The sequence below is a fragment of the Thyridium curvatum genome (assembly GCF_004353045.1).
Source record: "Thyridium curvatum strain D216 chromosome Unknown NODE_19_length_512963_cov_79.951035, whole genome shotgun sequence".
NCBI classification, from domain to species: Eukaryota; Fungi; Ascomycota; class Sordariomycetes; order Thyridiales; family Thyridiaceae; genus Thyridium; species Thyridium curvatum.
Window position 1 is genome coordinate 1 of NW_022156774.1, and position 25112 is coordinate 25112.

A 25112-nucleotide genomic window follows, 5' to 3' on the forward strand; every position below is an offset into this window, starting at 1 on the left:
TCTAAAAATACTTTATTTTTATTTATAGTATTTTTCTATATTTAGATAGTATCACTGAAAAATTGCTGATTTTGGTGGGAAAAGGTGGCCCGGGGGGGGGTGGTCCAACTTGTGGGGCTCTGTCTTACTCTCCTGGAACAATGTCAAGTCCGGAGGCGGGCATTTGGTTCCCCGGCCGCCTGCACCTCTTTGCAGTCAGGCGCAGCTTAATATATGTGATCATTCAGCATGCACGTGGTCAGGACGGTCCGTTTGAAGCGCGCCGACATATCTGTCAGTCGCAGACTGTCAGAGATATTCACTTTATCTCCATTCATGACCACCTTCATCAAACTGGAGTCCTTATCACATGGAGGGCATCCGGAGGTCTGAGCAACTAGGAAGGATGAAACACTCTCTCGAGTTCGGGAAGCAGAAAGGGGCTCTCGGTTGTTCGGCTTGCATGATGGGGCTCACGCAAACTCGTGTCTCTCACATCGAGATGGCCATCCGGAAAAGCACCAACGCAGGGCACTCCTGGCCTCCAATCAAGGTGCATCTCCTCAGTATCAGTACTCCTGCAGAAATGGGGCAACTTGGGCAACAAATGCTGCCTGGACTTCATCACCCGTAGATCTGGGGAGAGCATGTTGAACTGAAGTCGTTCCGCATTTCAAGTGTGCGTCCAGAGGGATTACGTGCGCCAAGCCTTCTGCTCTTTACTGGATTCTCGCCCGAGAGCATGCCACTGGTTCGTACAGGTGGGGAGATCAGCGCATGCCTTTATTACCTAGGTAGGCTGTGCTCCAACAACAATCAGAGACGACTGGTCCGGCTGTCATCCAGCCCAACTGTCCAACGGCGCGAGTTGTCCAAATACTACCCCACGGCCCACGGCGCCCGAGATACTGGAAAATGGGCGGGAAAAGTTGGCCCGATTGACATCACATTGCATTGGACAAGTACAGCGACTGGGTCTCGCGATCTCGCCAATGGCTGTGCCGCTTTGCGACCAAGGAATCCGTTTCCGAGGATTGCTTCATGTTGTCAGTCCTCCGTAAGCTGTGCATGCTTGTGTAACAAGAAGCTAGCAGGGGGGGGGCATGAGTTGCCAGCCTCAGCATTTATTCAAAGAGCAGTGCATCTGTCGCCCCAGAGATCCGGTGGTCGTACAACAGCAACCAGCCGCGTCTCTCACGACCTGCTTCTGTTTCCTCTTACTTGGTAAACCCGACGCTCGGTCTGCACTCTTGTCCTCTTTGCCGGATCGCCTCCAAATCTCCAACGATGGTCGTCACTACCACGCCCGTCTTCCTCTGGTCCATACTCAACCTGGGGCCTGTGACGGAGACCTTCACGGCGGCCCCATCGTGCGCGACCAAGACGGATGGGGTCATGATCGCTTCCAAGCTGGCGAGCAGCAATGAGACCGTACTGGTTGCCAACTACCCGGGCACGTGCGGCAAGTTCATCCAGGTGGGCGACTGCATGCCCCTGGGCAGCAAGAGGGATGAGCACTTCAAGAGCAAGGACCCCCTCCAGTACGACACGGAGAACTACTTGAGGCTGTGGGTCTACTCGCCGGGCTTGTTCTGCCCTTCCGGGTGGACCACCGCCGGCGCCGTCACGAGGCAAGCCGACGGCAGCATCGCGTCCCCGACGGGCTTCTTCGCCCCGGAGCCCTCGGTCAATTTGTCCGTGGCGCTGCTCACGAACGGCATGATCCCGCCCGCCACCGTCATCGCGACAGCTCTCGAGCCGGGCGAGACCGCCGCGGCGTGCTGCCCGGAGTCGTGGCCCGTTCTCCGCAACGGCGAGTGCTACTCGCCCATGCCCACCGACAAGTTCCCTGCCACGGCCGGCTGCGCCACCAGGCCGGTCGAGGCGTCGGGCTTCTACTCGACCATCACCACGACGATCGACGTCGGCAGCCTCACGTCGGCCTCGGCCGAGCTGATCACTCCGACGTACACCGGCAAGGGGTCCCTCGTCACGACGACCTGGACAGGCACAGCCGCTAAGCACTCCGCCGTGACGGTCATGCCGGCCGTGGTCCTGGTGCACAAGTCCGAGGACGCGGCCAAGACGACGGGTGGTGGCAGTAGCGGCGGAGCTGGCGGCGGCGGTACCGGAACCAATGCCGCCGTCGCGATGAGGCCTGGCGGGCCGGATCCAAAGGCTCTCGGCGGCCTGGCGCTGGTTGTAATGACGGCTGTGATGGCCGGCGCGGCCGTCATGATGCCGTGGTAGAGACATAGTATTTACAGGGGTTGAAAGTTTCGGCAGGGTGTTTTTGGCTTATTTGTTTGTTGCTCCTAGTCTTTCGATTCTGTACACGCGGGAATCAGTTGAGGGATAATACCCTATTGGGTTTGTATGTCCACAGAGGCTCGGGTATGTGGAGCGAATCTAGTGGACATCTTTGGACCTTGTCTCATAACAAGTCAGAGTATATATACATCTCTTGATGCATAATTATTGATATCCTTCGACTCGCTCTGTGAATAGAGCGGAAGAAGAGGTCATCTCATTTTACGATGAGCTAGTGATTGTAGAAAAGGTCCTATCATTTGGGCCGTGCATCTTTGACCATGTTGCTTTTATCAAGGCACATAGCATGAGTCTGTGACGAATAGTTTTCAAAATCACATACCTATACCGCTATAACATCTCTGGCCAACACTGTAACTTACACGCCCTAACTAGCAACTACCTCGCTCGTTTTGAACGATAGCCCAAATGCCTCCCCAAACGGAGGTCAGACTCGTCTCCTGTCTGTCTCTCACGTGGCAATGGCGACTTGACGTATACTCTAATAACCTCCTTTCGCGGTCTCATGGGATCGGCAAACCTGACAGTGCGTCGTCGTGGAGAGGAGAGACCCGACGTGGCGGTTCGATGTTCGTGTTTGCCTGAGAGGCTGAGGGGCGGGGGTCTGCAAGCCTTGGGAAGCCGGTCGTCTCGCGCCCGTGACGATGGCCTCGACGAGGACGGCGGCTTGGGCGGCGGGTGTCTTGCTGGTCGCTCGCCACGACTGGCCTTGGAGGCGCCTGTCGTCTGTTGTCGGACCATATCTAAGTGAACCCAAATCTTCTTGAGCCCAGTGACTGCAGGGTACTGTCAGAACGGGGCGCTAATGACTTGTTCACGGGGAAGGATTATGGAGTAATACCATCGTTGATAGCAAGAGATGTGAGGAACCTGTCATACCACTCGTCGTACTCGTGCTTTGACATGTCGCCGCACAGGTAGGCATTGGTGAGCGTCTCGAGGAGGAGGTCCGAGTCCCGGACGAGCGACTTTTCGAGCTTCTTGCGTTTGAGCATGCGTGACAGTTCCCAGCTGGACTTGATGGAGGTTACGATGCTGCCGCAGGCGACGAGCACGGAAATCGGGGGCAATGGCATCCTTGCTGAGTGGAGGTTGAGGATTCGCGAGTGAACAGTCGCGAGTGAACAGTCGCGAGTGAACAGTCAGTCCTTGAGATCTCGTTGTGGGCGATGTTCAATTTGAATTTGAATTGAGAACAAACAACACGATTGAGGAATAGGTCCTTGATAAAGATATAGATCAAGCATGCATCGGGATATTGGACAATGAGCTCTTGTAGAAGCCGCAACCGGCCAGTCTGGCGCCGCATGGAAGGCCTTTTTATAGACTGTGTGCCTCAACCATGGCGATATGACGGCTTCGCCATGATCCGGTCAGCAGGCCAACTCCCAACTACAAAGGCCAGACAGTTGGAACTCTGTGCTGTGCCTCGGGCACAGGCCGTTGGCTCATTGAGCACTGGTTACTTCCTGCCAGGAGCCTTCTTTGTCATGACATTTCGCGAGGAGCCGGCCCTTTGGACCAAGGTGTGGTGTGCTAGTCGACGAATCATATCCGTTGGTCCGCATGTTGACCTTGAGAGCATACACTGAGGTCTCGTTGTGGACAGCTGCGAGTTGTTTCACACGTGGTTGGGAAACAGGCCGTTGGGACAAACAATTTTGGAAACATCAGCGTGGAGGTGTGTGCTGCGTTTCACCATATTCCAGAGAGCCAAATTGGCGTTTAAGATTCCATATCTGGATTGACGTTGGCCATTATTGCCGGACCTAACTGTGGCCGCGGCGTCTGGCAGGGCGTCTCTCTGGCGCTTAGCATACCTCAGTTTAGAAGAGTTGGTTTCTCCCTCGCCATGCCGTGCTCGCTGTGCAGCGAATCGAGGCGGAGGAGGCCAGCTAGCTGTGCAGGGCAACCCGCCGAAGGATCGGTGCCTATCGTCGCCAGACCAGCCGTGTCGCGTTACCAGGATGCCCGTGTGTGTTCTGCAAGACTTGGCCTTGGACTTGGGGTGTGCGATGGCCGACAATAGCAACGGATGAGGGCCGGTCCGGGGTTAATGGCCGGCAGGAAAGCTACGTAGATTCCCTAGGTCTGCACTTAGCTACCTGTCCGCGAATAGACGAAACAAGCGATGCCCCAAGTTTGGGTGACGGGGGTGAGTTGCATCCATGGATGGTAGCGGCGCGGATGGAAAGCGGCGGTTGGACATGTGTCGCGTGGCAGTCCACACCAGCCCGCCGTCCGTTTCGTGGCGGACAGTGGCCCAACAGTGGCTTGTGGGTGGGTCCCAAGCACTGCTGGCCACTGAAGCCCGCTGTTTGATGGTCCGATTGGCGCCGTCTGCTAGGGCTGGGAGGCCTGTGGCCTTACCTGGCTCGCCTGGCCGGAGGACATGACGCACACACGGATCGATGGATCCAATGGATGATTGCTGAATTTAGCGGCTTGGCAGTCCAAGTTTAATGACGCAATGAAACTGCCAGTGCAAGCGTCGACGCACTGTCCTAGGGCGAGCTCAGGGCACCTCCAGGCTCCAGTGGAGTGGAAAAAAGGAAAAACAAGGCCGCAAATCCACTGTGAGTTGAGGCAACGCGCGCTGTCTGTGGTTTGCGCCCGCCCACGGCCAAGCAAGAAAAAGGACAGCGGCGCACCGTCACCTTGGCTCACAATCATTCCCGTCCCGATTCCCTTTTCCCCTTTTTCCCTTTTCCTCCATTGCTCTCAGTCGACGAGAGAGCCCGGTGTTTCGTTCTCGTGCTGACACCCAATTCGACTTGAGCCCTGTTGATCTGATCTGACCCTGAGGCGTAGTCGCGAGCAGGCCTTCTGATCCTCGCTGCTTCGCTCCTGAAATAGCACGCACCCACCCCGTAACGCGCCTCACTACTGCACGCGCCAAGGTCTCGACCTCCCACTGGGCCCAACAGTTATGCGTGAGTCTGCCCACCAAGCTTTTGCAGTCTCTCTTGGCCTCTCTTGGCCCATTGGCAAGACCTAGCCTAGGAAGCAGTCGAACGTCGAACGTGGTACTCTCATAGGAGAAGCTGCTGACTTGCCGCACCCAGACCGCATCCGCACATGGGCGCGGAGTAAGGCCCGTGGCACACCACTGACCACTGTCAATTCACACACCCGACACGCCAACGCCTCCGGCCCTTCGAGAACCTCGCGCGACGGCGCCGCTGCCGCCCCGGCACCCAACGATGGCGCCGCCGACAGCAAGCCCGGCACCGCGCCGGCCACCGCCAACGGCGAGGCAACCGCTGCCGCCCAGGGCGTGACCGACGAGAAGCCGCCCCGGGAGAAGAAGAACGTCGCCGTGCGCTTCTTTGTCACCATCAAGAACATCCTGCTCTCCAGCTGGATCAACCTCATGCTCGTCTTTGTCCCCGTCGCCATCGCCGTCGAGGCCACCCACCAGTCCGCCGGCATCATCTTTGCCATGAACGCCATCGCCATCATCCCCCTCGCTGGCCTGCTCAGCCACGCTACCGAGAGTGTTGCCAGGCGCATGGGTGACACTGTCGGCGCCCTCATGAACGTCACCTTTGGCAACGCTGTCGAGCTCATCATCTTCATCATCGCCCTGGTCAAGGACGAGATCCGCATTGTGCAGGCCTCGCTCCTGGGTTCCATTCTGGCCAACCTGCTGCTCATCCTGGGCATGTGCTTCTTGTTTGGCGGTCTGCGCTTCCGCGAGCAGATCTACAACAGCACTGTCACCCAGATGAGTGCCTGTCTGCTCAGTCTGAGCGTCACGAGCCTGCTGCTACCGGTAAGTCATCCACCGGCTGGTAACCACCCACGACACATGTGCTAATACTCTTTGCCCCTCCAGACCGCATTCCACGCCTCGTTCAGCAGCAACGACGACGCCGACGACAAGGTCTTGCCTGTCAGCCGCGGAACATCCGTCATCCTGCTGCTTGTCTACGGGCTCTACCTGCTCTTCCAGCTCAACTCGCACGCCTACATGTACGAGTCGACGCCTCAGCACATCATCGAGCGCGAGATGGTCCCCGGCCCGGCTGCCCACTATTTCGACTCGTCCAGCAGCTCCGACACCTCTTCGTCTTCCAGCTCCGACTCGGACGACTCTGGCAAGTCGCGCAGCACCGCCAAGAAGATCAAGCGCGCCGTCAAGCGGAGGATGAGCTACAAGCACAGCTCTTCGTCTTCGAGCGACGAGGAGAAGGAAGTCGCCAAGAAGGCCATCGCCGACGCGGCACTGGTGCCCGGCGAGTCTCCCGCCAACGGCTCGTCCAAGCCCGAGATCCTCGTGCCCGCCAACGGAGTCCAGGAGGCTCTGGACACCAATGCCATCGCCGATGACGAGGCCGACGAGAAGCCCAAGGCCAAGACCCATCGCAAGAAGCACAAGCACCACAAGAAGAAGAAGAGCAGCTCCGCAGAGAACGTCGTCGCTCAGCCTGCCGGCAGCCCCACCCACCCTGCCGATGAGTCGGAGCCTCGCCGCGTCGACTTTGCTCTGGCTCCGGACATTGAGGCCCAGACCGACACCCGCCCCAAGCCCTTCTCCCTGCGTTCTATCCGGCCCCAGATCCCCAAGACGATCTCACAGAACGTCTTTACTAAGAACCCCTACAGCGCCACCGACGGCGCAGGAGCCGAGGCCGCCGGCCCCGCTGCTCCTACCCGCCCCAACTACGACCTGCGCCGCGCCAACTCGCTCCCCGTCGACCACCGCAGCTACCGCGCCCAGCCGGGCGCCATCCCGCCCATCGTCCCTGTGATTGTTAACGGCACTCCCAAGACGCAGGCCGCCGATGACGACGAGGAGGACGAGAAGGAGATCTCGCGCACCACCGCCGTCCTGCTGCTCCTCGTCTCGACGGGCCTCGTCGCCGTCTGCGCCGAGTTCATGGTCGACAGCATCAACGAGGTCGTCGGCGACGGCAACAACGGCCTGTCCGAAGCCTTTATCGGTCTCATCCTGCTGCCCATTGTCGGCAACGCCGCCGAGCACGTCACGGCCGTCACGGTCGCCATGAAGAACAAGATGGACCTGGCCATCGGCGTCGCCCTGGGCTCGTCGATCCAGATCGCCATCTTTGTCACGCCACTCGTCGTCATCCTCGGCTGGTGCATGGGCAAGGAGATGACGCTCTACTTTACCCTCTTTGAGACGGTGAGCATGTTTGTCAGCGCCTTCATCGTCAACTTCCTGGTGCTCGACGGCCGGAGTAACTACCTCGAGGGCGCGCTGCTGTGCTGCTCCTACGTCATCATCGCGGTCGCTGCCTTCTACTACCCGGCTTCTGGTGACGCCAACCAGCTCGGTGGCGGGACGGGCAACCACACGACCGGCGGCAACTCGACGCAGACAGAGGTCGTGGTCAATGCGGCGAGGATGTTGGCCAGGAATGCTGGCGTGACGTTGTGGTGATAGTTGTCTGAGTTTGTGCGTAGTAACAACATGGAAGAAGATTGAAGGGAGGAGGAAAGTTGAGGACTTGGGGCAACATAGAGGAAGGGAAAAAAAGGCAACAAAGATACCACTTGATGAAATATACGATAGCATAAGCTTTCGGTCAAAACTGTTTTTATTTTGTTTTACTCTGTAATTTGCAGGCGTCACGCATAGGTGCATACACTGTGTTCGACCTTGTCAGTCTTTTTGTCATGATGTGGCCAGTCGACTATACAGGTCTGGAGCAATGTACTACCTATTAATTATCTTGCACATACCTATGTAAAAGAGAGATCAACCGATGTAAGCTGCTCGTTCGCTTTGTCGGGCGATAGAGATCGATAAAGCCCGTCATTCATTCCAAAAGTGACAACTAGGACACCGCCTCCATCAACGTCATCTCGTCTCATCAACCGTCTGCTCCCTCGCCCGCCGCACGCTCTTGTCCAAGCACCGCGTCGACAAGACGTGATAGCACAAGAGCGAGAACCACACGGCCCACACTGCCCCGATGCCCAGGAACGCCGCGCCCATGGCCATCAGCACCAGGCCCGAGCTGAGCCCGTTGAACGCCTCGCTGGCGCCCAGGGACCGCGTGCCGAGCCCGACCTGCAGCGCCGACAGGATGACGCTGACAAAGACAAAGGCGGCGAGCAGCCACGAGAAGTTGCGCTCGAAGAAGGCCTGGTACCAGGTCGAGCGCGACAGGTACCCGCCGACGAACCGGCGGCGCGTCCACATGGCCGGCAGGAAGCGCACGAGCGAGTCGAGCCGCGACAACCGCAGCTCGCCGTAGTGGTAGCGCCGGTCGACCTGCCGCAGGCTGCCGAGGTCGAGGTTGTCCGGATGCACAAAGTCGCGCATCAGGGCCGTCCAGCGCGGCCAGCTCACGTCCTCGGGCAGCAGGCCCGACTGCTGCGCGAGGGCAAAGTCGGACTCGTGGCCTACGAGCCAGGCGTAGCTGAGCAACAGGCCCATGGCGCTGCGGTGCAAGCCAAGGTCGCCGCAGAGGTGCTCCGTCCAGAAGGTGTGGCAGAGAAGGAAGGCTGGCAAGGGTTTCAGGAGCAGCTTGGTCTGGTGCCAGACGAGATGTTCATCGGGCCGCTCCGTCAGGAAGATGGAGCGGCCCATCATGCGCTGGCGCTGCAGGGGTCGCGCGGGCAGGGGCAGACCGGCTAGCCAGAGGTGGCGGTGGAGTTGGTCGAGCTTGTGCGTGCGGAGCTCAGCTGAGAGGAACCGCCGCATGTCCTGCTCGGGTCGGTAGAGGTTGCGCGTGCCCTCATCCTGGACAGCGACGGGGAAGACGAGGCTGGAGTATTCTGTGATGTTGTTATAAGGCGAGAAAGGAGGGTCGAGGCCTGTAGCCTTTGGGGAGGCCGGGGACCCCTTGCTGTCGTAGATGCTGGTCGTACTGCGTCGCTCAAGCCGGTGGTCTTGATGATACTCGATGGCGTTTGATTTCTTCATTATCATTCCGCCCATGCGGGGCAACTGTCAATTGTCCTTTCTTTTGTGACTCTGTGGAAGAAACGTCACGAGGAATGAGGCTTCCAAATTTGAGGCGGATCAAAATCTGCCTCGTTGGCCTTCAGGCTCGAGGGCAGTTTTGGTTGGCTGGGAGGTGCATCAGCGAGTGGCGCTTATGCAACATCTGTGCCGGGGCTGACTAGGGATCTTCCTCGATATAAAGCTGGCCATCCTGTGACCTGCAGCCTGGTCGCCCGACCAAATATCGGGCACGAATCCTTCCCTCGATTGCGTAGTGGTTCAACAGCTTGCTTCGGTCATCTTGATATCCCGCTTGGAGAGCCCTTGAGCTTGCGTTCACCCACTCCCACCAAGATTCGGGAATGACCAGATATGGTTCGACATGGTAGCGGACGGCGATCTCAATTTTCGGGTGCGGGGCATCCCAAATGCGTATGAGAACAAGTCGGGCGTGAGAAAGCTCATCATGGAAGTCCTCTCGATCCAGCCGGGCACCAGTGTATCTGTCCGCTCCCTTGCAGCCAGCCCTATCGACGCCAATACCAGAGTCGCCACTGTGGTATTTCATAGGCTTCCCACCCCTATATCAGACAGGGACAAAGATGAATGGTCTTTCAGCCTACCAGTGCGCGAAGATGTAGACGAAGACGACATAGACTGGCCTCTACCAATCATCTTTGATACTCACTTTATTGGGTTTACGCCGCTGGATCATGCGAGCCAGAGTGAATCTCACGTTGAGTCCGTCTTAGAAGACAGTTCTAGTCTGATTGGACACGAAGCTGACCAAACTCTTCAGTGTTATCGCCATTTCAGGTCTTGGCGGTCATGCATTCGGATCTTTCAAGGATCGGGATGGGCCCTTTATGTGGCTGCGAGATGCTCTCCCGTTAGATTTCCCCGGCTCGAGAATCCTGGTTTACGGATACAACACCCGGCTCCATCAAAGCCATTCATTCCAGAACTTGATAGATCTTAGTAGAGCGCTTCTGGGAGACCTACAGGGACTGAGGGTAAGAAACCAATAACTATCCTTTCCCAATATGGACAGTAATGCTGAGCTGACCTCACTTCTTCCAAGGGGCGTGACCATGATCATCCTACAGTCTTCATCGGACACAGTCTTGGGGGGCTGGTAATCAAAGAGGTTAGTTTCCAACGACGTACCATCTTTATGTCCAATGCTGACGGGTCGGTCTGCAGGCAGTAGTCAATGATCAGAACGTCTTGACGCTAGAAGGCGTCCTAGGGTTTGTTTTCTTCGGTGTTCCTCATCTGGGAATGGCGACGAGGTCATTGGTGCCTCTTGTCAACAACCAGCCAAATAGGTGCCTAGTTGAGTCCCTAAATAAGAACTCAGCATTTCTCCAGCATCTTGACAACGATTTCAATAAGATGATCTCGGGGAAAGGCCCCAAAGTCGTCTCTTTCTACGAAACCGAGGAGTCTCCTACTGCCGCACGAGTAAGGTTTGAATCCCTTTTCAGCTTGATACATATTAATACTAGCTCTAGAATCACAACGGCGAATGGCGCCTCTCAGGACCTGCCGAGATTTTGGTGGATGTCTCATCAGCCACTTGCGGTCCTCAACACAGTTATCCAATTGATCGCAATCATTCCGAGATGGTAAAATTTCGCAACCATTACGATGAGTTCTATATCCGTGTCAGGAGTGTGCTTCAGCCGTTGCTCGTGAGGCGTAATGTGACGAATGCGTTCATTTACACGGAAGCAAGCATTGGTACGTTGTGCGCGATCGATACAATGATCTCATGTGCTGACTGACGGTCTCATATAGCTTCGACAAGAACTCCGGACGCGCAGTATCGTACGTTATACCAAGTATGATATCTCGAATGCTACTCAGCTAACTAGCCTTCAGAGTGTCTTAGGTCGCTTTCTTTTCAGGAACAGGAATCCAGACACATCAATATCCTTTGCGCAAAGGACACTTGCGGATGGATCCTCGAAGATCCGCAGTATCGCGCTTGGATGAGGAGCTCAAGTGGACTGTTCTGGGTCAAAGGGAATCCAGGTGCTGGAAAGTCCGTCCTCATGAAGTTTGCATGCCAGACGATGTCGATGCAGCAGAGAAAGGAAGATGGGCTGGTTGTGTCATTCTTCGTCCATGGGCAGGGCAACACCCTCCAGAAGACGCCATTTGGCATGTTTCGAGCACTGCTCAATTCACTACTTTTGAAATTCCCGGAGCCTCTCTCGCGGCTCACTGAGCGATTCGAAGACCGTGAAAGGCGCTACGGTTCTTACGAGCAAGGAAGATGGAAGTGGGAAGAAAATGAGTTGCGGGACTTTCTGTCGGACCTTCTCATTCAGAGGACTGGAGCCCTCCCAGTAACGATCTTTGTTGACGCACTCGACGAGTGTGGGGAGTCTCAAGCCAAGACCTTGCTGGCATACTTCAAGACCGTGGTCCAGACTGCCGAGCTAGAAAATGGGCAGGTAAGAGTCTGTGTGTCGTCTAGGCACTACCCAATCCTGGGTCGAAAGTCAATCCCTACAATATCTGTGGAAGAGCGCAACCATCGAGACATTAGACTCTATGTTCAGCAGAGTCTCCGAGAGATTGAGCCTGGGTCAGAACGACACAGTATCGAAAGTGAGATTCTATTGAAGGCACAGGGCGGGTTTCAGTGGGTGGTCTTGGTCACCACTAAGGTTCTTGAAGGGAGTACGAGAGGGATACGGGCCGATCATTTGCACGAATATCTCAAGAGCATACCGGAAGACCTCGACGAGCTGTACGCCAACCTCGTCTACACTGCCACTGGAGTTGAAGAATGTGAGATGGCCAAGTTATTCCTGTGGATCCTCTGTGCAACTCGGCCCTTGTCCGCGCATGAGCTTCGTGAGGCCCTCGCCTCCGATAAAGATATGGAACACACGACCACCTTCGATTTGAGGCGTCACCGCAGCTGGATCAGCAACATTGCCCAATTTGAAGTGTACATCCAACATATCTCCAGAGGCTTGGTTGAGTTCCAGACACGCGATGTTTGGGAGAAATACGACGTGGACGGAGGGTATGATGAGGAATGGGACCGGGAAGCACAATTTGTACATCAATCTGTCGCTGATTTCCTTCTCAAAAGCTTCCCCCAGTGTTCTGAACTTGCGCCATACAGCTCCTGGACCACCACCGGCCTCGGCAACTTCGAAATATCAAGATCTTGCCTCAAATATCTGATGCTGCAGGATGTATTGCAAGGCGCACAGCTCCCGCGTGTGGCTTACTGTACCAGGTTCCCACTGCTACAATATGCTGTTAGCTCCGTCTTTGATCACATTTGGCAACTCGATGAGGAAGGAATCCCCCAGACTGACCTCCTAAATCTATTTGGCTGGGATGAAGATGCAAAGTCATTCACGAAGATTGCAAGCGTATGGAAAGTTTTGGATCCTGATGGCGGTCATGCTCCCGCAGGGTGGCCCTTTACAGGAGCGACTCCTCTTCACGCGCTTGCTGCGTTTGGTGTCAAGAGCGCGTTCGATTCGTACCTCGACGAGAACGTCCTGGTTGATAGCGTCGACAGCGACGGAAACACACCGTTCCTTCTGGCCATCTGGCATAGAAAACAGGATATGGCACTGGCGCTTCTGGACCGATCGATCGAATGGGAACAACGACTCGAATTAGCAGACTGCCCACTTACCGTCCAAGCCGAGATTCAACGACGGGCAAGCTATCAAGTGAATTTCAAGGCCGAGAACTACGAAGGGGACACAGCATTGACTATTGCGTTGGACCAAGACGCTGACAAGGTTGTCCTAAAGCTTCTGGATATGAAAGACCACTTTGACATTAGCGGCTTGGACGTCGAATTGGTTACTTGTGCTGTACGGGGTAGAAATCCCGACCTCCTCAAGAAGCTGATTGGAATGAACATCTCGCTTGACGGTGTCATTTATTTTGCGGTACACGAGCTATCCTGGGCTGGAGATGATGAGTTTCTTGATGCCACCATATACAACTGTCTGAAGGCTGGTGCCAACATACTCAAGTCGGCGGAATTCGGGCTGACTGCGGAGCGCCAACGCAGCACGGAGAGTGAACCGTCCACTGATTCTTCAAGAAGTGAAGACCTTGAAGACGAATTTGATGACGCTCTTTCACTCGCAATTTTGAAAGGCTGTGCGAACACAGTTAGATGTCTCTTGTCCCACGGCGTGTCAGCTAGCGTTCGGACTCAAGAGGGCCGCCCACCACTTTTATTTGCTGCTTCACATGGCCACGCGACAATTGTGCAAATGCTGCTCAACACAGGCCAAGTCAACCCTAATACAAAAGACCCTTTTGGACGGTCAGCACTTTCAGTTGCTGCTTGGTTTGGGCATGCGGCAGTTGCCCAAGCATTGCTTGATACAGGCGAAATCGACCCTGATACCAAAGACGAGGTTGCCGGGTCACCACTTTCATATGCTGCTGAATATGGCCATATGACAGTCGTCCAGATGTTGCTCGATACAGGCCAAGTAAAGGCTGATGCAACAGATGTCTATGGCCGATCACCACTTTCATATGCTGCTGAATATGGCCATATGACAGTCATCCAGATGTTGCTCGATACAGGCCAAGTAAAGGCTGATGCAACAGATGTCTATGGCCGGACACCGCTATCGTATGCAGCTCAGCAAGGATTTGAGTTAATGGTAAGATTGCTCTGGGAGAAGGAGCGAGTTGATCTCAACTTGCGAGATAAAGCTGGACGGTCACCACTTTCATACGCTGCCGAGCGTGGTAATGCAGCAAGATTCGTCGAAGTAGGGCAACACACGCGAATGATCGATATCCCTTCGACAGACTTGTGGAGTTGCCCGCCGTTCTGGTATCTCACGCAGGATAAAGTCTCGGCCATTGTCAACCAACCCTCGGAGGAGCCTTTCGGCCACCTGCATCGCGTCGGCCTCGCCCTGGACTTCTACGGCCGTGACTCGCCTGTGTCGACTATCAGCGTCGCCGTCTTCACCGCGCGTGGCTACACCGTCATTTTCACCTTCTCGTGTGGCACATTCGGCTCCGATGGGATTTTCGTCCCAGGTATGTGTGAGCAGGCCGACAGCTATGGGGTCGTGGCTTGGGTGCGTAGGCAAAGATGGTTTCCGGGCAGATTTGACGCCTTTGGCTCGAGCTACCTGGTCTACACGCAATGGGGGCTCCTGCGCAACCCGCCGCCTTACCTCGCGTGCTCTACCGTTCTCGGAGCGCCGAATGACCACACCGTGTTCAACTGGACCGGGGAGGCTTACCGCCTCAACCGGCTCAGGTGGAGCAACGCAACTCCATCGCCACGCGAGAAGCCTCCAAGGGCGGGACGTCGGCCGTGATGATGCAGCCTAGCCGTCATGCGGGCCACGCCATTGGCCAACGCCCGACGGCGCCGCGAGGCACTTTGGCGACACGGCGCCATACATACGACAAGCGATCATGACGACGCCGGACCTGGGTGACCCGCTGTGGGCGTCCGTCCGGCACCGCGGCGTGTCGGTAAAAGTCAAAGCACCGGTGCTCCTGACGAGCGGGTGGTACGGCACCTTTGCGTACTGATCGACGGAGCAGTATAGCCGCCCGCACGTACGGGCGACTACGATGCCAGCCTTAAAGTACGACGCAAGATATGCTAAGTGCGACCTCGCTGGCAGGAGTTTCCCGCTCATGGTGCGGTATTAGGGGGTGGAGGAACTCCGGACCTTGGCTGGGGTGTTGAGGATTGAAGAGCCTCACGCATAGTGTACGGCATGAGGGTGGGGTGTCCAGGGTGGTCTTGTGTTGAGAGAGCGGATATCTCGAGCAAAAGTGTGAAAGGTCCGGAAGAAAAAGGCAAACTGTCTCATCTCGTATTGCATACGCACGGCAGGCTAGTAGACTCTAAAAGACAGAACGCAGGCTGGAGCTCATGGAATTGAATTGCCCCTCGGAAAGAGCACGTCAACCTGGAAAGTATCAATATCAATTGGGACCAAGTGAACCAAAGTGAGTTCTTTACAAGTGATTAAGCCGGACGGCTGAAACACGTACTATGCTGCAGGCGTGTGTCATGTTGCGCTCCTTTGCAACAGTCTCGAGGGATGAACGGGAGGTGACATGATTGTTGTGGAGGGAGGTAGAGACCGAAGAGAGGCATGGCGATGGTTGCCCAAGTGAGAAGGGAGGTAGCGATTAAATGGCCGCGCATCAAAAGGCCTCAAGCTTGGCACAGATCGCCCTATCTGTAAAGTATTACGGGCAAAGGCAGTGATGTTGGCCTGGACCCAAGTCGAGAAGGCGGTTGAGAGAAGACCAGAACTCCGCACAGGGGGGACAAAGCATCGTCATCCAGATGGACGGACCGCGGGAAGGGAGAGATGGAATTGGCAACCAGCCACCTCAAACCCACGAGGTGCTGTTGGAGTTGGTCATTGAGTACGTTGCAAGTAGTTGTTACATGTCGCCCGGCCCTGATTCCCTCCCCAAAAGCAGTGAGTGCCCTGAATCATTCTCGCGCGCCTTCTGCGCCAGTTCACATCCCCTACCTTTGCGTGCGCGCACGCCCTTCCTTTTGCAGTGATTCCTACAGAACCACAATGGTCATTTATTAAAACCAAATAGAAACACTCCTCGTTACGCCTTCCCCATTGTAGGGTGGTATCATTCTTTGATGCTCTTCTTTTTTTCTGATTTCGGTTGCGGATGCATTTTTTGTTGATTATTCATCAGGCCCCTCTCAGGCAGTGGCCTCGGCGGCCTTGGGGATGGCCTTGGCAGTGCCGGCGAGATTTGAGGCGGTGATGCCGGGGTTCTTGGTGTGGTAGTCGGCGATGGCGGCCTTGATGGCGTCCTCGGCGAGCATGGAGCAGTGGACTGTGGCGTGGGAAGGGTGGTTAGTTTGGATGGGTGTTTCTTGGAGAGGGTGGGACGGTAGACTCACGCTTGACGGGGGGCAAGCACAGCTCCTTTGAGATATCGACGTTCTTAATCTTGGCTGCGTCCTCCACTGTAGGTTTGCCGGTCAGTAGGGGTGTCTTTGATGATGATATCGGCCGTGGGTATGCCAATATCAGATATCTCCGAGGGGGTATGGGGGGACACTACGCACATCGCATGCCCTTGACAAGAGTGGTCAGGTAGCTCGAGGAGGCGATGGCCGAGCCGCAGCCAAAGGTCTTGAACTTTGCGTCGGTGATTGTGCCGCTCTCGTCGACCTTGATCTGGAGCTTCATGACATCGCCGCAGGCAGGGGCGCCGACGAGGCCGGTGCCGACGGCAGGGTCGGACTTGTCGAGGGAGCCCGGATTTCGGGGCCGGCTGTAGTGGTCGATCAGTGCATGGCGCGTTAGCCTTTAGTGGAGAGGAAGAAGGAGCAGAAGGGAGGGACATATCTTTCTCGTGGTAGAACCGCCGTGCGGCGGGAGGAGTGACGCGGGCGGTGGTCAGGAAAGCTGTCGCGGGCCGAGCGCGGAATGCTGTGCGTAGGGGCAGCATTTTGACGAGGAAAAGCTGCGGTGTCTTGAGGTGGTCTGGGTAGGTTGAGATCGACGTCGCTTGATGAGAGAGTCGTCGCAGGATTGAGGTCGATGGTCTGTCGTGATGTGTTTTCCAAAGGATGGTTGTGTTGGTAATGGTTGAGGGTCGATGGCAAATATTCGCTGGAGGAGGGAGAGGAGGGAATTTGGGAAATGGGAATGACGGCCCAGCTCGGTGATAATGATGGATGATGAAAGGCAGGGGCAGAAAAAGAGGAGTGAACAGCCCGAGCGGCCAATCAGCGAGCACCCCTCAGAGGCGAAAAAAGAATTAAAGAGGGTCCGATGCGCGGGCTGGGCCAGTCAGATAATCTCTTGCTTATCAGATGCCGGCTCCCCCACACAAAAGGATGCGATTTCGCCTTGGCATTGCCGCTTTCCGCTTACGTCACGAATCACCGGGACCTCGGTCTTGCGACCTGCATCTCCGACCTGCTGGTTTGCTGGGTTAAATCACTGCAAAATGCCCATAAATTGATTATTTGGACTACCGTATATCTACCAAGTTATCCTCGATTTTGCGTGAGCCTGATAGCTCCAGTGCTGCGGAATGGAGAGCTCTCCTCGAGCTGAGGGAGTCAGCGTTGCCGGATTACATGTACCTAGCTCTCACTGGAAATTCCAAATGAGGCCCGTGCGCTTACCTCCGAGCGACGGGCTGACACTTCGGGGATTTCACGGCACTCATCGCCAGGCACCCAAAATGCCGTCCGAACACGATTCGAGTTTTCCGGACGCATACAAATACAACTGCAGGAGCAAATCCACACAGCGGCGGCAGCAAAGAGAACCCCAAACAGAGGTTCATGCTCGACAGACGCAGCTCTTCGTACGTTCTGTTCCGTAGAGTATGCCCGCCGGTTGCAACTGCTGGGCGACGAAGAAATCGTAGAGCATCTGCATATTGACATGACATGAGTAGAAGACTTGCTTACGGTCGGGGGAGTGCTTGATTAGTCCACGATAACCTTTGTGCCCTTACTACTGGTCACTAGGAACGTTCATAGGGGCTCTGGAACACGTGTACTGTATTCGTTGCGTTCATTCTGTCGTCTCCTCAACTACCTCGAGATAACAATCTAACTCGGCTTGCACCTCACAGAGATTGACTGGTATTGAACGAGTATTGAACCGAGAAATGATTATCACTTATGGCCTGCTGAGGAGGCACTGTTCAATACAACAGGCATGAACATGCGTGGTCAGAGGCCAGGGGAAACTGCGAGAACCACAGCCACCCATTGTCGTATGCAAGGGGCACCTCTATTGCAAGTCGGGTCCTCTAAACCAATTCTGGGATATACATTCCCCCAATTTTAACTACAATGGATAGTAAAGAGGCAAGCAAATTGTTAAGGAGCTGGTGTGTCTCATCGGTGACCCCCACATGGGACCCGACCCGACCTGCGGTGGACACAATGGACCCGGGCGCGGCGACCAGGTGTCTCTGGAGACTGGAGAGAGCGTCGAGGAGGATGTGACATAGACCCAAGCAGTCGGTTGCTTTACGGACCCCGTGAAAGCCCGTCTGGCCGGGTAGGGCCAGCACGGACATCTCAATCATAGTGATCCCCAAGAGGAGGTAGGTATGGTAACATGCGCATGGTTTGCGTTGCATCCCATAACTCTTTGGTAGCATTGCACCGCCTTAACAATGCTGGTCAACATGACATTGGACTTGGCGTACCCAGACCTCAGGTCAATTCTCTAGACATCTGCTGGAAAATGTTTGATATTCAGAGTCAGTCTCGTGCTCTTGGACGTGATCGGCCGGTCCTGTTAAGGAATGATCGTGAAATCAATATCAATGTTCGCAGGCATTCCTAAGCGCAAAGCGCACCAAAAGTTTTTCTCCATTCATTGTTTTTTTCTCGACCCGGCTCTAATAACCGTCTAGGTCTGCAGATGCAGACTGTTCCTGCTCTTTTTCGTAGTCATATCACTATTACGTGCTTCGCAACGGCCTCGCTGGCATGAACTCTACTCCCTTCGCACCCTTGCCACATAGACGGCAATTATATCGTGATAGCATGACTACATAGAGATCAATCACTATTTCACTAGCGGCTGAAAGATACCTTCTTTGATACCGCAATGCCTTACCCAACTGGGCAGCATGACGGAGTCTATGCTAGCAAGGGAATAGGGAGAATGATTCGATTAGGACTGGACATGCCTAGCGCTCGAGACACGAGATCACAGGGGCGCGGCAGGCAGCGACATCAGCGCCGCGTAGCAATGTTCGTTTCAATCATTCCTGTGGTATTGGTTGTTTACGATTTATGCATTCTCCGTGACTTGAAAGGGTTTAGGCCGGCAATATCGTACTGACAGACCAGGGGTCCCGGGCCGGGCAATACACCCAGGTTACCATCAGATCTGAGCCTCACAGAACGAATAACAGTGTGGCATGATGGAGTCGGCTTGAAGTTGAAGGACGAATGCCGTGATATAAGGCGCTTTGGAATGCTGAAAATCATTGTCGGCTGGCGGTTGTCCTCGAGTCATGGCAAGAGGTCAGAGAGCTGACCTAATCCAACTCACGCCCTGCAGGTGTGCTCTGGGGAGAAAGGTTAAAAGCAGAGAGAATTCGAGGTCTTTTTTTAACTTCTGGGGTTGGGGGGCTCTGGGGTTCTCGGTCGGCATCTGCGGGTTCGGTTTCTCCAAGGAACCCGAAGACAGAGGGGTGGATCCGCGGCAAGCCAACAGCCGGCATGCCAGCTCGACCACTTTGTGCAAGGCTCGACCCACATAGCCAGCATCGCTTTGCCAGTAAATGTGGAACGGGCAGCCACTTACAAGCTCTCGAGACGCTTCGTCCGCGTCAAGAGGGCTCCTTGGCCCTACGTCACGGCAGATAGCAGCGGCCGTACCGGACCTTCCGGGCTTGGGCCGTCCACGATGCCAGGATCGTCGGGGTCGTAGAGTGGTGCGCCCCGGGAAGGGAGCGCAATCTCTGATCTGAGTACCGGCGAACCCGGGGGTTGCAATGTTGTTTATAAGTCTTTCGTCCTTGGGCTTGGGTCTGGCTGTGTGAATTATATGGTAATGTAGCCCATCTTTAATAATCTTATTGAACATCTTCACCTTGTCTTGTTTACTTCCTATCACTCGCCACTTGGCTCTGTTGTCGCCTGGTCCAAGGTTTGGTCAACTGTCCTCTCCTCCCGCAACCCGCCTCCTTGCTGCTGCCGACCATGGCCTCTGAAGCAGAAAAGCAGGGAGCTGCCGGCCACTCACCGCATGGCAGCCAGCAGACCTTTGTCAACACTGACGACAGGGACACTCTCCGGAGCAGTCAGGTGGCTCAGGCAGAGTCCGAAAAGAAGCCCGCCGCAACCCCGGCCGAGGATCCGTCGGTCCCCGGCAGCGAAGACGATGATGCAGACCTGGTCGAGATGGAGAGGCGGCAGTCCATTGTGCAGGAGCTGGCGCGCCAGTACACCCAGCAATCGGTGGCCGACGGCAACCCCCAGTCGATCTTTGGGAATGTCAGTGACCCCAACTCGCCACTCAACCCCCAGAGCGAGAACTTCAGCGCTCGCTCGTGGGCCAAGTCGGTCGCCAAGATGGCCCAGGAGCACGGCGCCGGCTTTCGAACTGCCGGTATATGCTTTGAGAACATGAACGTATACGGCTACGGCAGCGAGACCGACTACCAGAAGGACGTGGGCAATGTGTGGCTCGAGCTTCCCAATCTGGCCAAGCAGCTGGCATCTCGCAAGGGCACAAACCGACGTATTGATATCCTGCGGAATTTCGACGGCGTTGTTGCTGCGGGAGAGATGCTTGTTGTTCTTGGCCCCCCTGGAGCCGGCTGTTCGACCTTTTTGAAGAGTATTTCTGGCGAGACCAACGGCCTGTACATCGACAAGAACACCTATTTCAACTACCAAGGCCTCAGTGCCCACGAGATGCACAAGCACAATAGCGGCGACGCGATATATACGGCCGAGGTGGACGTCCATTTCCCCAGGTTGTCGGTCGGTGATACGCTGAGCTTTGCCTCGCGAGCGCGCTGCCCAAGTCGGCTGCCTCCCGGAGTGTCGCGCCTGGACTTCTGTCATCACTACCGCGACGTGGTCATGGCCATGTACGGTATTAGCCATACGATCAATACGCGTGTTGGTAACGAATACGTTCGCGGCGTCTCCGGAGGTGAGCGCAAGCGTGTGACGATCGCCGAGGCCACTCTTTCACACGCTCCATTCCAGTGTTGGGACAACTCGACACGTGGACTGGACTCTGCCAACGCTGTCGAATTCTGTAAGACCCTCCGGCTCCAGTCCGAACTATTCCATCAGACCTGTGCTGTGTCCATCTATCAGGCTCCGCAAAGCGCCTACGACCTGTTTGACAAGGTCCTGCTCATTTACGAGGGCCGGCAGATCTTCTTTGGCCGTACAGATGAAGCTAAGCAGTACTTCCTTGATCTTGGGTTCGACTGCCCCGACCGTCAGACGACCCCCGATTTCCTCACCTCAATGACGGCAGCGTCGGAACGTGTTGTGCGCGTTGGCTGGGAGAATCGTGTGCCCCGTACCCCAGACGAATTCGCCGCCTGCTGGAAGAACAGTCAGAACTACAAGGACTTAAAGGCCGAGATGGAGCAGTTTAAAGCGGCCCACCCGATCGGTGGTAGCAACGCGGATGAGTTCCGGGCACTGAAGAAGAGGGTGCAGGCCAAGGGCCAGCGCCTCAGCTCGCCTTATATCATCTCATATGGCCAGCAGGTGCGGCTGTGTTTGTGGAGAGGCTGGAAGAGATTAATAGGAGATCCGGGCCTGACCATCTTTGCGCTGACAGCCAACACTGTCATGGGTCTCATCATCTCGTCCCTGTTTTACAACATGCAACCCACAACGGGCAGCTTCTACAGTCGGGCTGCTATTCTCTTTGTCGCCATCTTGACTAATGCGTTCTCGAGTGCCCTGTAAGTTCTCAATCCATCAAGATCTGGCTTATCTGATATTCACTGATCCATCATTACACAGAGAAATTCTCACCCAGTACGCGCAGCGGCCCATTGTAGAAAAGCATGTCCGCTACGCATTTTACCACGCTTCTGCCGAATCTTTTGCCTCGGTCCTCGTCGATATGCCATACAAAATCACAAACACGATATGCTACGATCTCGTCATTTATTTCATGACGAACTTGCACAGGGATGCAGGAGCATTCTTTTTCTTCCTGCTGACTACATTCCTCATGGTGTTGGCCATGTCTGGTATCTTCAGGTCCATCTCTTCGCTGTCACGTACCTTGTCCCAGGCCATGGTTCCAGCGTCTATTCTGATCCTGGCTCTGGTAATCTTCACAGGCTTTGTCGTCCCTGTGGACTACATGCTCGGCTGGTGCCGATGGATCAACTACGTGGACCCCGTCGCGTACGGCTTCGAGGCGCTGATGATCAATGAGTTCCACGATAGAGAGTTTGAGTGCACGGCATATGTGCCCAGCCCGGCCCTGGCTGCCTACAAGAACGCCACCTCGGACCACATCGCCTGCTCTGCCGTCGGCGCCAAGCCCGGGCGCAGCTTTGTCCTCGGTGACGACTACATTGGCTCCAACTACAAGTACTACCACTCGCACAAGTGGCGCAACATTGGCATCATGATCGCCTTCATTATCTTCTTCCATGGGGTCTATTTTGTTGCAACCGAGTATATCACGGCCAAGAAGTCCAAGGGTGAAGTCCTTGTTTTCCGACGCGGCTTTACCAGCGCCCCCCGCCCAAACAAGAGTGACGATGTCGAGGCGTCACTCTCGGGACCAATCACCGCAGCACAGGGCAATATCTCCGATGACTCCAGCGGGCAGGGCGTCATCCAGGCCTCCACGAGTGTCTTCCACTGGAAGAATGTCTGCTACGATATCAAGATCAAGGGCGAACCTCGTCGTATCCTGGACCACGTGGACGGATGGGTGAAGCCTGGTACACTTACTGCCTTGATGGGTGTTTCCGGAGCCGGCAAGACGACACTGCTGGACTGCCTCGCCGACCGTGTGTCTATGGGCGTTATTACGGGAGAAATGCTCGTCGACGGCCACCTCAGAGACGATTCATTCCAACGCAAAACGGGGTATGTGCAACAGCAGGACCTTCATCTCGAGACGAGCACTGTGCGTGAAGCCCTAGAGTTCAGCGCACTGCTCCGTCAACCGGCCAGCACCCCGAGGGCTGAGAAGATGGCGTATGTGGACGAGGTCATCCGCCTCTTGGACATGCAGGAGTATGCCGACGCAATTGTTGGTGTGCTTGGTGAGGGTCTGAACGTAGAACAGCGGAAGCGCCTAACTATCGGTGTCGAGTTGGCGGCCAAGCCGCCGCTCTTGCTTTTCGTCGACGAGCCGACATCTGGACTGGATTCGCAGACAAGTTGGGCTATTTTGGATCTGCTTGAGAAGCTATCCAAGGCCGGCCAGTCGATCCTGTGCACTATCCATCAACCCTCCGCCATGTTGTTCCAACGCTTTGATCGTCTCCTCTTCTTAGCCAAAGGTGGAAAGACTGTCTATTTTGGTGAAATCGGCGAGAATTCGGAGACGCTCACCTCGTATTTTGCGCGCAATGGCGCCCCGCCCTGTCCCAAGGAGGCCAACCCTGCAGAGTGGATGTTGGAAGCCATTGGAGCAGCACCCGGTTCGCACAGCGAGGTCGATTGGCACGAGGCATGGCGCAACAGCCCAGAGTACCAAGACGTCCAGGACGAGCTTCAGCGCCTTAAGGACAGCGGCGCTGGTGCTGGACAGGAGAAGCCGTCCCATCACAACGACACGGCCGCCTACCGCGAATTTGCCGCGCCCTTCTGGCAGCAACTCGTTATCGTCACCCACCGCGTGTTTCAACAGCTCTGGAGAACCCCGTCGTACATCTATTCGAAATTCATCCTTTGCTGTTCCGTTGCGCTCTTCATCGGCTTGGTGTTCCTCAACGCCCCGCGCAGTATCCAGGGCATGCAGAACCAGATGTTTGCCATTTTCAATATCCTAACCATTTTCGGTCAGCTCGTCCAGCAGCAGATGCCGCACTTCGTCACGCAACGAGCGCTCTATGAGGTGCGGGAGAGGCCTTCCAAAACTTACAGCTGGAAGATCTTTATGTTGTCACAGATCATCACCGAGATCCCCTGGAATTCCCTCATGTCCGTCTTTATGTTTATCTGTGTCTACTGGCCGGTCGGCTTGAACAAGAACGCCGAAGCGGCCGGGCAGACGGCGGAGCGCGGCGGTCTTATGTGGCTCCTATTCTGGCAGTTCCTCATCTTTACCTGCACTTTCGCCCATGCTTGCATCGCTATCACGGACACGGCAGAGTCTGGCGGTAACCTGGCTAACGTCTTGTTCATGATGTGCTTGATGTTCTGTGGTGTTATTGCGGGCCCCGATCAGATGCCTGGCTTCTGGGTTTTCATGTACCGCGTGTCGCCATTCACCTATCTCGTGTCCTCGATGCTTTCGACGGGTCTAGCGGGCAACGTCGCCGAGTGCGCGGCCAACGAACTGGTGCACGTCAACCCGCCCGTTGGCCAGACCTGTGGGGAGTACATGAGTGATTACATGAGCCATTTTGGTGGCTATCTTGTCGACAAAGCCGCCACTTCGGACTGCCGTTTCTGCCCCGTTGCAACAACCGACGTCTACCTCAAGCAGATCCACGCCAACTTTGACAACAGGTGGCGTGACTTTGGCATTGGCATGGTCTACATCGTCTTCAACATTGCCGCCGCGCTCGCACTCTACTGGCTTGTGCGCATGCCCAAGGGGAAGAAGATGAAGAAGGAGTGAGCTGTCCTCCATCCTACCCGACAAAATACCGGGCGTCAGAACTTGAAAGAGACGTCTCCGGCAATTCAACTACAGACAACTTCGTCAATTTAATATTTCCTTTCCCTTTGCTTGCTTGCTCCTTTATTAATTTGCCTCTTTTCTTCACACACTCAAGCATAGATCTGCAGGGTTACGGCTTGTACTATCTTGACTGCCGGTTAATATGTATTTCGCATTCTGCGTTTTTGGGCCTTTCAAAAGAGGGAACCTCATAGATATAGACTTGTAGTCGCCGAATAGACGCGTTACCAACACCACTTTTCGCTTGGTGATATTATGCTCGCGCCCCAGCCTTCTATCTACCTCGCCTAAACAGCATGTTGCTAAAGTCTGGCGCTAGGTTAAGAAACGACTCGCGAGAGTGAGCTCCGAGATGAAAGCCTCACAGATCAGAGGCCCTATTCGTAAGGCATGCAGAACAGTCGATCTCGCCCATGATCCGGATTTTCAGAGACCCCGGCTGTCTCCTATTGGCTGTGCGGGACTCGAAAATTACCGAAGACTAGACGTCCCCCCATTTCTCAAACCCCCTC

At 55.5% G+C, this 25112-nt stretch overlaps 7 protein-coding genes across 7 annotated transcripts; 4 read left to right on the forward strand and 3 right to left on the reverse strand.

The window, feature by feature from the left end:
- Positions 1-1266: 1266 nt before the first annotated feature.
- On the forward strand, positions 1267-2229 carry E0L32_004059 (uncharacterized protein; the record flags this gene model as incomplete). The annotated part of the gene is made up of 1 exon (XM_031138428.1): positions 1267-2229. The coding sequence occupies one exon, from the start codon at positions 1267-1269 to the stop codon at positions 2227-2229; it is 963 nt and encodes a 320-aa protein (XP_030997775.1).
- Positions 2230-2688: 459 nt separating this feature from the next.
- E0L32_004060 (uncharacterized protein) lies at positions 2689-3386 on the reverse strand (the record flags this gene model as incomplete). Its single annotated transcript, XM_031138429.1, has 2 exons — positions 2689-3086; positions 3152-3386. 2 exons carry the CDS (start codon positions 3384-3386, stop codon positions 2689-2691), a joined length of 633 nt encoding a protein of 210 aa, XP_030997776.1.
- Positions 3387-5239: 1853 nt separating this feature from the next.
- E0L32_004061 (uncharacterized protein) lies at positions 5240-7717 on the forward strand (the record flags this gene model as incomplete). Its single annotated transcript, XM_031138430.1, has 3 exons — positions 5240-5243; positions 5376-6085; positions 6149-7717. 3 exons carry the CDS (start codon positions 5240-5242, stop codon positions 7715-7717), a joined length of 2283 nt encoding a protein of 760 aa, XP_030997777.1.
- Positions 7718-8137: 420 nt separating this feature from the next.
- E0L32_004062 (uncharacterized protein) lies at positions 8138-9208 on the reverse strand (the record flags this gene model as incomplete). The annotated part of the gene is made up of 1 exon (XM_031138431.1): positions 8138-9208. The coding sequence occupies one exon, from the start codon at positions 9206-9208 to the stop codon at positions 8138-8140; it is 1071 nt and encodes a 356-aa protein (XP_030997778.1).
- A 403-nt stretch (positions 9209-9611) lies between these two features.
- On the forward strand, positions 9612-14574 carry E0L32_004063 (uncharacterized protein; the record flags this gene model as incomplete). Its single annotated transcript, XM_031138432.1, has 7 exons — positions 9612-9970; positions 10029-10242; positions 10311-10376; positions 10433-10693; positions 10744-10972; positions 11030-11059; positions 11114-14574. The coding sequence occupies 7 exons, from the start codon at positions 9612-9614 to the stop codon at positions 14572-14574; spliced, it is 4620 nt and encodes a 1539-aa protein (XP_030997779.1).
- Positions 14575-15950: 1376 nt separating this feature from the next.
- E0L32_004064 (uncharacterized protein) lies at positions 15951-16708 on the reverse strand (the record flags this gene model as incomplete). Its single annotated transcript, XM_031138433.1, has 4 exons — positions 15951-16087; positions 16155-16220; positions 16323-16531; positions 16602-16708. The coding sequence occupies 4 exons, from the start codon at positions 16706-16708 to the stop codon at positions 15951-15953; spliced, it is 519 nt and encodes a 172-aa protein (XP_030997780.1).
- A 3238-nt stretch (positions 16709-19946) lies between these two features.
- E0L32_004065 (uncharacterized protein) lies at positions 19947-24537 on the forward strand (the record flags this gene model as incomplete). The annotated part of the gene is made up of 2 exons (XM_031138434.1): positions 19947-21682; positions 21744-24537. 2 exons carry the CDS (start codon positions 19947-19949, stop codon positions 24535-24537), a joined length of 4530 nt encoding a protein of 1509 aa, XP_030997781.1.
- Between the last annotated feature and the right edge of the window lie 575 nt (positions 24538-25112).